General features: G+C 45.2%; 1 protein-coding gene and 1 non-coding gene across 2 annotated transcripts in view; one reads left to right on the top strand and one right to left on the bottom strand.

The window, feature by feature from the left end:
• Window positions 1-13,684, top strand: part of LOC126275586 (probable cytochrome P450 49a1) — a 129,123-nt gene that overhangs the window by 34,121 nt on the left and 81,318 nt on the right. Inside the window, exons 5-6 of the mRNA XM_049977213.1 lie at window positions 5,408-5,484; window positions 11,584-11,785. Coding sequence (XP_049833170.1) covers window positions 5,408-5,484; window positions 11,584-11,785 — 279 coding nt within the window. The remainder of the gene's footprint in view (window positions 1-5,407; window positions 5,485-11,583; window positions 11,786-13,684) is intronic.
• Window positions 10,504-10,578, bottom strand: Trnas-cga (transfer RNA serine (anticodon CGA)). The gene has a single exon. It is a non-coding gene; the product is annotated as a tRNA-Ser (tRNA).

Below are 13,684 nucleotides of genomic sequence, written 5' to 3'. Positions count from 1 at the left end.
ATGGACGATAATGCTCGACCTTAAAGGGCACGGGTGGTTGAGGGTTTCTTGAAAACGAAAGATAATGCACGCATGGCGTGGCCTGCTAGCTCTCCCGATTTGAATCTCATAGAACATGTTTGGAAAGCGCTAGGCAGATAGGTTGCATCACGGCAGCATCCACCAACCACCCTCCAAGGCTTGTGAGGAGCTCTGCAGAAAGAATGGGTGATACTGCCTCAACTTGAAATTGATGGCATCACTCACAGCATGTTCCGTCGTTGTCAGGCCTGTATTGCAGCCAGACATGGTAAAACCCCATGCTGAGCACATTAACCAGTTATCGGAATGTGTGTGCAAATTCGCTAAGTTAGAAAAAACGAAGAACATTTTTCTCTACCGTTATGCATATTGCAGTTGTTTATGTTCTGTATCTTTACATTGTTTCTACAGTTACATTTTCAGCAAGTACACCAAGTCCTTTAATCCATACATGTATTTTCTCATCATTAGTAACTTTACGACAGGAACGAGTATACAATGTAAAACGTATAACTAGGTCTACTTTGAGTCTTCGGGTCGATTCCACAATGCCAGGTCTTGTAGGCGATTACATTATCTTGTGGCAAAATAAACACAACCTTGTAAAATTTCCGTTTGTTGCTTTAATTCTGAACACCAGTGTATTTCTATCGTTACGTTGCAAAAATGCTCATTAAAAACTGAAAGCTGACTTTAAGTTGTATTACTCTCATTCAGTAATATGCTGAAAATCGGAATCTATAATTCAGTTTATGTGTAACTGCGCCCCTGTCTCACAATTTAAAGAAATTTAAATCTGCCAAGTAATGGCGGCGTTTTATTACACGGCAGCAGTGTTATTTGTCGAAGCTGCAATTTTAAGGAAAATGTAAAAATACTTATATATTCTACATGAAGGGTCCTATCATTACGCAAACAACTACAAAAGTAATGCTTAATACATACAATATTCTCATTTCTCACAATCATCTGTGTGCAAAGCATGAATAATAATCGTCTACTTTATATCTACAGAAATAGTACTCTACTGTCCGGTCTTGTTCTAGTGTGTGTGTATGTGTGTGAGTGTGTGTGTGTGTGTGTGTGTGTGTGTGTGTGTGTGTGAAATCTTATGGAACTTAACTGCTAAGGTCGTCAGTCACTAAGCTTACACACTACTTAACCTAAATTATCCTAAGGACAAACACACACACCCATGCCCGCGGGAGGACTCGAACCTCCGCGCCTAAGACTTCTCGGCTAATCCCGCGCGGCCGGTCTTGTTAATACACTCCTGGAAATTGAAATAAGAACACCGTGAATTCATTGTCCCAGGAAGGGGAAACTTTATTGACACATTCCTGGGGTCAGATACATCACATGATCACACTGACAGAACCACAGGCACATTGACACAGGCAACAGAGCATGCACAATGTCGGCACTAGTACAGTGTATATCCACCTTTCGCCGCAATGCAGGCTGCTATTCTCCCATGGAGACGAACGTAGAGATGCTGGATGTAGTCCTGTGGAACGGCTTGCCATGCCATTTCCACCTGGCGCCTCAGTTGGACCAGCGTTCGTGCTGGACGTGCAGACCGCATGAGACGACGCTTCATCCAGTCCCAAACATGCTCAATGGGGGACAGATCCGGAGATCTTGCTGGCCAGGGTAGTTGACTTACACCTTCTAGAGCACGTTGGGTGGCACGGGATACATGCGGACGTGCATTGTCCTGTTGGAACAGCAAGTTCCCTTGCCGGTCTAGGAATGGTAGAACGATTGGTTCGATGACGGTTTGGATGTACCGTGCACTATTCAGTGTCCCCTCGACGATCACCAGAGGTGTACGGCCAGTGTAGGAGATCGCTCCCCACACCATGATGCCGGGTGTTGGCCCTGTGTGCCTCAGTCGTATGCAGTCCTGATTGTGGCGCTCACCTGCACGGCGCCAGACACGCATACGACCATCATTGGCACCAAGGCAGAAGCGACTGCTGGGGTCTAGAGCAATGTCGATGTTCTGTAGCATCCTAAAGGTGTTACATTGGGATTAGGTCTGGAGTCAGGGCAGCCCAGTCCACTTCAGAAATATTATTATCTATAATCTATTGCTTCACATTTGCTGCTTTGGTGCATTATCATGTTGATAGAAACAATCACCATCTCCGAACTGTTCCTCTGCTGTACTTGGTACACAAGGCTGTAAAATTTGCACATATCCATCCGCATTTAGAGTTTTCTCAACTTCAGTAAGATTCTGCAGGTTTTTGTGAAAACTACAAAAGTGTTTTCTTGTTCATCCTTCTTTACTTCTTAAAATTATTGTTGCAACGTTTACTAGATAGATCCACTCCATTTCGAACGCATGTGAATTAATATTGTTGTGTTTACATGACACACATCCAATTTCTTCTATCCTGCTGTTAGGTCTATAGACTAAACAGAAAATTAATCAAGGGTCTATAATGGAAAAGTGGGCTGTACATTTACTTCAGATGCGAAGAAATAATGTCAGAAATATATAAGGGTTAGACAAAATTGTGAAAACACCAAAAACACAACATATTACCATGGCTAATTCGGTGAGGGAACCAATTAACACTCAAAACAGCTTCCAGTCGCCTCGGAACGGATAAATACAGGTCCCGTATGATTCTCAAGAGACATCTTATACCGTTCTTCCTGCCACACAGTGGAAAGTTCAGATAGAAATAATGGAGGTGGATAGTGATCACACTCTCCTCTATCTAAGGTAGAACAAAATGGTTCAAATGGCTCTGAGCACTATGGGACTTAACTTCTGAGGTCATCAGTCCCCTAGAACTTAGAACTATTTAAACCTAACTAACCTAAGGACATCACACACGTCCATGCCCGAGGCAGGATTCGAACCTGCGACCGTAGCGATCACGTGGTTCCAGACTGAAGCGCCTAGAACCCCACGGCCACACCGGCCGGCCAGAACACAACGGCTCAGTAACAGAGATCTGGTGACTGTGGAGGCTGGGGGAGATGCGACAATTAATCCTCGTGCCAACAAACCCAGTACTGGACTATGCAAGCTGTGTTAACAGCAGTTCTATAGTCTTGGGTAATAGCATTACCATTACGGGAACAAACATTCTACCATGCATGGACCTGAACAGCTAAAATGATGACATGATCCTTGGCAATAATCCGACCGTGCAGAGTAACAGTGAGCCCATGGAATACCACTGTATGGCTACGCAAATCACCACCTAGTCCTTGCATGTTTCACTCTGGGGATGTAAACTCGGCCAGCAGTTGGAAAGATAGTGAAACAAGACTTGTCTGACCAAATTACTCTCGTCCATTGCTCCGTACTGCAAGTATTATGGCTTCGGCATCACGTTTTCTGTTACGAGTATTTGAATCACTGATGTGTTGTCTTAGAATTCCATCTCGCCCTGCAGTTCCTTGGTTGTGAAGCTCTTCGTGTTGTTCAGATGTTAATAGCGTTCGAAAGTGTGACATTCAGCCCTGCAGCCACTTTTGGAGCTGTCGTCATCTCATTTTTCGTCAAAATGCTCTTTAATGACTGTCTGTCACTATTACGCAACACTCACTTTAGACCGGGTCGTTACAAGGAAACCTCCCCATCGCACCCCCCTCAGATTTAGTTATAAGTTGGCACAGTGGATAGGTCTTGAAAAACTGAACACAGATCAATCGAGAAAACAGGAAGAAGTTGTATGGAACTATGAAAAAATAACCAAAATATACGAACTGAGTAGTCCATGTGCAAGATACGCAACATCAAGGAGAATGTGAGCTCAGGAGCGCCGTGGTCCCGTGGTTAGCGTTAGCAGCTGCGGCACGAGAGGTCCTTGGTTCAAGTTTTACCTCGAGTGAAAAGTTTACTTTCTTTATTTTCGCAAAGTTATGATCTGTCCGTTCGTTCGCTGATGTCTCTGTTCACTGTAATAAGTTTAGTGTCTGTGTTTTACGACCGCACCGTAAAACCGTGCAATTAGTAGACGAAAGGATGTGCCTCTCCAATGCGAACCGAAAACATTTGATCGTAAGGTCATAGGTCAACCGATTCCTCCACAGGAAAACACGTCTGATATATTCTATACGACACTGGTGACGGCATGTGCGTCACATGACAGGATTATGTTGCCGACCCACCTAACTTGTACACTTGGCGAATGGGTAAAAAGATTCTTCTACCTAGCCCGATTTAGGTTTTCTTGTGCATGTGATAATCACTCCCAAAAAGTGAAGAAAATAAAAAATTAAACTTTTCAATCGAGGGAAGACTTGAACCAAGGACCTCTCAGTCCGCAGCTGCTCACGCTAACCACTTTTTTTTTAAATTCTTGGTGATCTCATTATGTTCTATTTTGTTCGTTGTATATGATCGGGGCGGACGTTCACTCAGTTTTTTATTACAGAGGATAGCTAAATCCTCTGACCGAAGACGCTGAGCTACCGTGCCGGCTAAAAGTTAAACTTTCTAGTTGAGGGTAGACTTGAACCAAGGACCTCGGAAAAGAAAGTAAACTTTTCACTCGAGAGAAGACTTGAACGAAGGACCTCACGTTTCGCAGCTGCTCACGCTAACCACGGGACCACGGCACTCCTCATCACGGACCACGGCGCTCCTGAGCTCACACTATCCTTGATGTTGCATATCTTGCGCATGGACTACTCAGTTTGTATAATTTGCTTATTTTTTTCATAGTTCCACACGACTTCTTCCTGTTTTCTCGATCGATCTGTGTTCAGTTTTTCAAGACCTATCCACTGTGCCAACTAATAACTAAATCTGAGGGGGGTGCGATGGGGAGGTTCCCTTGTTAGTGGTTGAGATTTTCCCACTTTCCGTGTATGCGGTATTCATCTTTGATATGGTGCCTCGTGAAACACCAAACACTTCGGCTCCTTTGGTTAAGAAAGCATTCACCATACGAGCACCAACAATTTTCCCACGTTCGAACTCATCTAGCTCCAACATAACACACTTCCAACTACAAAGAACATAAATGTGACCGTGACCGACACTTGCAATGGTCAGCGCAACCTGCAGGCTTGGTTATCATTTGCATTATTTTTTGCCTAACCCCGTCTTTCTCTTAGCATAAAGTTTTATTATGGGCAGTGGGCTACCCCATGACAGAATTAATTAAAATATCGTGGTCGGTGACACGTACTTTAGGCGTGATTGTATTACAGCGTGTCGGTGAACACATCGCTTTTAATAAGTGCTGTGGAGACACTCAGAAGGTGATGTTTAGGATTTCTAAACTGAATTCGGTTTTTATATAATTAAATTATAGTGTTTCTTCTTTTGATATAAGCACAGGAAACAATGCGCACAATCTCGTTTGCTGCAGTTCATGTCATTTCTGCGACTGTTCGTTTCTTCTTTTCGCAGGGTACATGAAATAAGGGATGAAAATCAGGAGTTACCAGCTGATTTCATTGATGAGCTTTATACCTGGGCACTGGAATGTAAGTACACCAAAAATTCTACACCTGATCTCACATTTTTAGTTTATTTTCTTGTAATCAGTACAACAGAACTGAATTCTGTTAATTACTGTAGATTTTTGCTATTCTAAACAACTCCTAAAGAGCTACACTACAAGTTGCCAAATCGAAACATGGTGACATACATTTCATTTTCTAGAAAACTAGCGATGTAGTAAATTACCAGACCATCTGACCAAATGCTGATCTTAGAGACAAAAAGAATATACGTAATCATTTGAATATTTCATAGCACAGTATCAAATGTTATTAATATGCAGATGGAGAATAGTAAGGTAAAGTAAAATTCGTCCTACTTGATATACCACGTTTAGGCAGGCGAAATGGCTCCTACTGTAGATAACCAGCGAATATCTTGAAGAGTCGAAAAGAATCGCAGTCTGAATGAACACCAGAGACAATGGTGATAAGAGGAGCTGCAAGTAGCAAGGACACACACACGCAACGAAACACACACATAACACCAAAAGTAATAAATTTTGTATTAGCATACATGTTTGTAATTAAGAGAACATTTTGATTCGCTAATACCAGATACACATGCTCTTCTGAAACACATATACAGGGTTACTAAAAGTGGAGCAACAAATTTAAAAACGGTCCAGTAGGTGTAGCCTACGTATACAGGATGTATCGCAACTAGTAGCGAATCATAATTAATAGCGAAGTAATACGAGTGAAAATACATGACAATGGAAGCAAAAATGTTCTAGTAAACATAGAAGTAAACTACATTATGAATTGCTCTAGGAAATGAAAACTAAAACCAAAATGTTTAATAAGCATATTCCCGTCACAATCTCTTTCGAACAGCTTCCAAAATAATCAGAAAGATATTTATTGTAGTATACAGTCGCCGTTTACTTTTGTTTTGCCTATTGGCTACCGATTTCTGTACCAAATATTATCATCAGGCCACTGCATGTTCAAAACATTACAGTATACAGTTAAAATAATAATTTACGGAACATCTACGACAGCAAACGCGTGGAACAAAGTGCAGCATCAAAATATAGACGCTCCTTAGCGCTGGTGCAGAGTCTTTATGCTCGTTTGCCAAGTGGGCATGTCATATACGCGAAGTGAAGGCGAATCCTGTAGTTTAAAATAGAAATAGCAGTGATACGAATGCCCCCTATGTGCAGTGTTTTTTTTCTTCTTCTACAAAAAGTCAGAATGTAAAAGCGTCTTTTATTTTATCAGAGCGGAGACAGTTAATCATTTTTTTACTGCTGATTTTTTTAAATTTCAAATTGTGTACTACACTCCTGGGAATTGAAATAAGAACACCGTGAATTCATTGTCCCAGGAAGGGGAAACTTTATTGACACATTCCTGGGGTCAGATACATCACATGATCACACTGACAGAACCACAGGCACATTGACACAGGCAACAGAGCATGCACAATGTCGGGACTAGTACAGTGTATATCCACCTTTCGCAGCAATGCAGGCTGCTATTCTCCCACGGAGACGATCGTAGAGATGCTGGATGTAGTCCTGTGGAACGGCTTGCCATGCCATTTCCACCTGGCGCCTCAGTTGGACCAGCGTTCGTGCTGGACGTGCAGACCGCGTTAGACGACGCTTCATCCAGTCCCAAACATGCTCAATGGGGGGCAGATCCGGAGATCTTGCTGGCCAGGGTAGTTGACTTACACTTCTAGAGCACGTTGGGTGGCACGGGATACATGCGGACGAGCATTGTCCTGTTGGAACAGCAAGTTGCCTTGCCGGTCTAGGAATGGTAGAACGATGGGTTCGATGACGGTTTGGATGCACCGCGCACTATTCAGTGTCCCCTCGACGATCACCAGAGGTGTACGACCAGTGTAGGAGATCGCTCCCCACACCATGATGCCGGGTGTAGGCCCTGTGTGCCTCGGTCGTATGCAGTCCTGATTGTGGCGCTCACCTGCACGGCGCCAAACACGCATACGACCATCATTGGCACCAAGGCAGAAGCGACTCTCATCGCTGAAGACGACACGTCTCCATTCGTCCCTCCATTCACGCCTGTCGCGACACCACTGGAGGCGGGCTGCACGATGTTGGGGCGTGAGCGGAAGACGGCCTAACGGTGTGCGGGACCGTAGCCCAGCTTCATGGAGACGGTTGCGAATGGTCCTCGCCGATACCCCAGGAGCAACAGTGTCCCTAATTTGCTGGGAAGTGGCGGTGCAGTCCCCCACGGCACTGCCTAGGATCCTACGGTCTTGGCGTGCATCCGTGCGTCGCTGCGGTCCGGTCCCAGGTCGACGGGCACGTGCACCTTCCGCCGACCACTGGCGACAACATCGATGTACTGTGGAGACCTCACGCCCCACGTGTTGAGCAATTCGGCGGTACGTCCACCCGGCCTCCCGCATGCCCACTATACGGCCTCGCTCAAAGTCCGTGAACTGCACATACGGTTCACGTCCACGCTGTCGCGGCATGCTACCAGTGTTAGAGACTGCAATGGAGCTCCGTATGCCACGGCAAACTGGCTGACACTGAAGGCGGCGGTGCATAAATGCTGCGCAGCTAGCGTCATTCGACGGCCAACACCGCGGTTCCTGGTGTGTCCGCTGTGCCGTGCGTGTGATCATTGCTTGTACAGCCCTCTCGCAGTGTCCGGAGCAAGTATGGTGGGTCTGACACACTGGTGTCAATGTGTTCTTTTTTCCATTTCCAGGAGAGTATTATTATTGCTTTTTAAACGTCTTTTACATTGTAACTCTTTTTCAGGAAGAAAAAAGAAATTCTATACATACAGGGCACTCTTATCACTGCTAGCTGCAATTTAGACCTGTTTAAAGCGTAGCATTGGCTTTTACTTTTCGTGTATGACACAGCTACTTGGAAAGCGAACATGACTAGTGTATGCCAGGGACAAGGGGCTGTCCGTATTTCAAGGCTGCACTCTGCGACATGCGCTTGCTATCACAGATGATAAGTAAATTATGATTTTGACCATGTACTGAAATGTTTTGTTTATAGGATGCCCTGTTAATGCTACTTGGTATCGAAACCAGTAGCCAGTACACAAAAAAGAATTGCGACTGCACGATAAAAAAAATAAAAAATTGTGTTTAAGAAGGCAATTACAATATAGCTCACTTAAATATTGAGTGCTCTACAGTAAAGAATGATTTGATTATTATGAATTAGTGGTTGATAAAAAAAGATAGAGCTGGTAAAACTTTAAAAAAATATGGCTGTGTCATACCATATTATAGTTTCAGAATAGAATCTATCTGTTACTGCTCAAGACCTGTTATGGAAGATGCTGACCTCCTTCCATCTTCCTGAGTTCAACACCTACTTCATTATGGAGGCAAATTGACCCGCTTTTTCAGACAGACACATAGGAGTACACAAAGAATGTAATGAAAAGTCAGGGTTGTCATCATAGTCCTGATGTCACAATGTGTGTGTAGCATGTGCAATTTGTAATGTGGTTTGTGTTTAACCCTTATATGCTCAGTTCCTTCCTTGTCACAAAGTTATATAACTCTGGTGTAAATATCATACAGGTAACAGCTGTAACAGTAATTTGTAGTTGTCAGTTCTGAAAGGAGGTTTTTAAGCACGCCAACAACGACCCATTGGCACGTAAGGTCGTACACTACTATGGAACAGAAATAATCAAAATAAAAAGGTCTCGCTAATCAGTGTTTATGAACTTGATAATGAGAGTTGGTTTTGCAAATTATGATCTATAAAGTAATCATATTAGGTAGGAAAGAAACATAACATGTAATATAATTATGTATGAAACTCTGTAAATATTTTTTTCATTTAAATATACACTACAATTGCGGCACGATTTGACAGTTTCATTTTTGCAAAGTGCTCATCTTCTTGTGACCCCACAAGAGCGAATAATATCGTGAGCTGGAGGTTTCCTGACAAACAGGTACAGTCGTCCTCATTTGCCGAGCGAGGTGGCGCAGGGGTTAGACACTGGACTCGCATTCGGGAGGACGACGGTTCAATCCTGCGTCCGGCCATCCTGATTTAGGTTTTCCGTGATTTCCCTAAATCGCTCCAGGCAAATGCCGGGATGGTTCCTTTCAAAGGACACGGCCGACTTCCTTCCCCGTCCTGCCCTAATCCGATGAGACCGATGACTTCGCTGTCTGGTCTCCTCCCCCAAAACAACCCAACCCTCATTTGCCGCGATGCCCCACGCTAAGTTTTTGCATTACTATACGCTGAGGTGACAAAAGCCACGGGATACCGATATGCACATGGCGGTGGTATAGCGTACACAGTGTATAAAAGACCAGTGCATTGGCGGGTCTATTATTTATATTCAGGTGATTCATGTGAAAAGGTTTCCGACATGATTATGTCTGCACTACGGGAACTGACTCACTTTGAACGCGGAATGGTGGTTGGAGCTAGACACATGGGGCGTTCCATTTCGGAAATCATTAAGGAATTCTTTATTCCGGGATCTACAGTGTCAAGAGTTTGCCTAGAATGCAAAATTACAGACAACGCAGAGGCAGACGGTCTTCACTTAAGCCCCGAGAGCAGCGCTTTTAGTGGAGTTGTCAGTACTAACGGACAAGCAACACTGGTTGAAATTACCGCAGAAATCAATGTGGAATGTACGGCGAACGTATCCGTTAGGACCGTGTGGCGAATTTTGGCGTTAATGGAATATGGCCGCAGACAGCTGACGCGAGTGCCTTTGCTGGCAGCACGAAATCGCCTGCAGCGTCTCTCCTGGGCTAGTGGCGTAATCGACTTGACTCTAGACAACTGCAAAACCGTGGCCTAGGCAGATAAGTCTCGATTTCGCTTGGTAAGAGCAGATACCAGGGTTCGAGTGTGGCGTAGACAAAACATAGCCATGGACCAGAGTTGTCAGCAAGACAATGTGCAAGCTGTGGAGGCTTCATAATAGTGTGAGTGGTCAGAATGAGATTTTCACTCTGCAGCGGAGTGTGTGCTGATATGAAACTTCCTGGCAGATTAAAACTGTATGCCGGACCGAGACTCGAACTCGGGACCTTTGCCTTTCGCGGGCAAGTGCTCTACCAACTGAGCTACCCAAGCACGACTCACGTCCCGTCCTCACAGCTTTACTTCTGCCAGTATCTCGTCTCCTACCTTCCAAACTTGTCTCCGCAATATCCTTTCCTTCAGGAGTGCTGGTTCTGCATGGTTTCCAGCTTCAGTAAAGTTTGGAAGGTAGGAGACGAGGTACTGGCAGAAATAAAGCTGTGAGGAGGGGGCGTGCTTGGGTAGCTCAGTAGGTAGAGCACTTGCCCGCGAAGGGCAAAGGTCCCGAGTTCGAATCTCAGTCCGACACACAGTTTTAATCTGCCAGGAACTTTCAGTTTGAGTGGTGTTTAGATGAAATGGACTGAATCCTCTGGTCCAACTGAACCGATCATTGACTGTAAATGATTATATTCAACTGCTTGGAAACCATTTGCACCCATTCATAGGCTTCGTGTTCCCGAATAACGATGTAATTTTTGTGGATGACAATGCGCCATGTCACCGGGTCACAGTTGATCTCGATCGGTTTGAAGAATTTTCTGAACAGTTCGGGTGAACGATTTGGCAACCCAGATCGTCCTACGTGAATCATATCGAATATTTATAGGACATAATCGGGAGGTCAATTCGTGCATAAAATTCTGCACCGACAGCACATTCGATGTTATGGATGGCTGTAGAGGCAACATGGCTCAATATTCCTGCAGGGCACTTCCAACGAGTTGTTGAGTCCATGCCACGTCCAGTTACGTTGGGCAAAAGGTGGTCCTACACGATATTAGGGGGTATCCCATAACTTTTTTAGCCGGCCGCATTGGCCGTAGGGTTCTAGGCGCTACAGTCTGGAACTGAGCGACCGCTACGGTCGCAGGTGCGAATCCCGCCTCGGGCATGGATGTGTCTGATGTCATTAGGTTAGTTAGGTTTAATTAGTTCTAAGTTCTAGGCGTCTGATGACCTCAGAAGTTAAGTCGCATAGTGCTCAGAGCCATAACTTTTGTCACATCTGCGTACAATGAAGTGTGGCTGAGTAATCAGGTGAAGTGTGTGCGCGCAGCGGTGGCGCGCGTGGCGCTGGACCGCCGGCTGGGCTGCCTGTCTGCGGACGCGGCGAGCCGCGAGGAGCCGCGCGCCATCCTGGCCGCCATCAAGGACTTCTTCCCGCTGGTGGCGCACGTCGAGCTGCGGCTGCCCCTCTGGAGGGTCGTCGCCACGCCCGCCTTCAACCGCTACATCGCCGCCCTCGACACCTTCACACGGTCAGTACCGCGCGTCAGTGTAACACCTTATTGTTCATTTATTACTCAACTGAAGTACACTACTGGCCATTAAAATTGCTACACCAAGAAGAAATGCAGATGACGAAAGGGTATTCATTGGACAAATATATTATACTAGAACTGACATGTGATTACATTTTCACGCAATTTGGGTGCATAGATCCTGAGAAATCAGTACCCAGAACAACCACCTCTGGCCGTAATAACGGTCTTGATCCGCCTGGGCATTGAGTCAAACAGAGCTTGGATGGCGTGTACAGGTACAGCTGCCCATGCAGCTTCAACACGATACCACAGTTCATCAAGAGTAGTGACTGGCGTATTGTGACGAGCCAGTTGATTGGCCACCATTGCCAGACGTTTTCAATTGGTGAGAGATCTGGAGAATGTGCTGCCAGGGCAGCAGTCGAACATTTTCTGTATCCAGAAAGGCCCGTTCAGGACCTGCAACATGCAGTCGTGTATTATCCTGCTGAAATGTAGGGTTTCGCAGGGATCGAATGAAGGGTAGAGCCACGGATCGTAACACATTTGAAATGTAACGTACACTGTTAAAAGTGCTATCAACGCAAACACGAGGTGACCGACACGTCTAACCAATGGCACCCCATACTATCACGCCGGGTGATACGCCAGTATGGCGATGACGAATACATGCTTCCAATGTGCATTCACCGCGATGTCGCCAAACACGGATGCGATCATCATGATGCTGTAAACAGAACCTGGATTCATCCGAAAAAATGACGTTTTGAGATTCGTGCACACGGTTCGTCGTTGAGTACACCATCGCAGGCGCTCCTGTCTGTGATGCAGCATCAAGGATAACCGCAGCCATGGTCTCCGAGCTGATAGTCCATTCTGCTGTAAACATCGTCTAACTGTTCGTGCAGATGGTTGTTGTCTTGCAAACGTCCCCATCTGTTGACTCAGCGAACGAGACGTAGCTGCTCGATCCGCTACAGCCATGCGGATACGATGCTTGTCATCTCGACTGTTAGTGATACGAGGCCGCTGGGATCCAGCACGCTGTTCCGTATTACCCTCCTGAACCCACCGATTCCATATTCTGCTAACAGTCATTGGATCTCGACTAACGCGAGCAGCAATGAAGCGATACGATAAACCGCAATCGCGGTTTACACGAGGCATCACAACAATGTTTCACCAAGCAACAGCTGCTGTTTTTGTGTGAGAAATCGGTTGGAAACTTTCCTCATGTCAGCACGTTGTAGGTGTCGCCACCGGCGCCAACATTGTGTGAATGCTCTAAAAAGCTAATCATTTGCATATCACAGCATCTTCTTCCTGTCGGTTAAATTTCGCGTCTGTAGCACGTTATCTTCGTGATGTAGCAATTTTAATGGTCAGTAGTGTATGACGGTTCGAGAGCTTAAGTTGAACCAGGGCAGAATCTCACGTTAACGTTCCCGTAAACCATTAAAATAAACCAAAGTTCATTCGGCGTACGTTTTAAATTAAAGTCCCACAACCGCAAACTATTTATCAGTTCACTCATAAATAATCGCAGTAGAGTTACAGAGTTCACACTATAGTATGTTTAAAATTAGTTGATGGTTGACACTTAACACGTTGCAGCTGGTTTGATCCAATCGGACGGCTCAACGTTAAGCCCGAACCGTTCACAGTTGTGAAGCTGCCGCAGAAGTTGGTCTGTTCACTTCCAGTTCCTTGTCCAGCATTCCTCCTAGATGTGTTTGGATCCTGACTCATGAGTCTGCTACTTTTATTTCATACTTCATCATAGATGGTAACCATGCCAAAAACAACACACACACACACACACACAAACACGGAACAACAGTGATCAAACACACACGTTTCATACACAGCATAAACCAAACAAAACTGCATACT

This window comes from Schistocerca gregaria, chromosome 1 (genome assembly GCF_023897955.1).
Source record: "Schistocerca gregaria isolate iqSchGreg1 chromosome 1, iqSchGreg1.2, whole genome shotgun sequence".
NCBI classification, from domain to species: Eukaryota; Metazoa; Arthropoda; class Insecta; order Orthoptera; family Acrididae; genus Schistocerca; species Schistocerca gregaria.
Note: the sequence above shows the minus strand (reverse complement) of the source record. Positions and strands in the feature narration are given on the sequence as shown.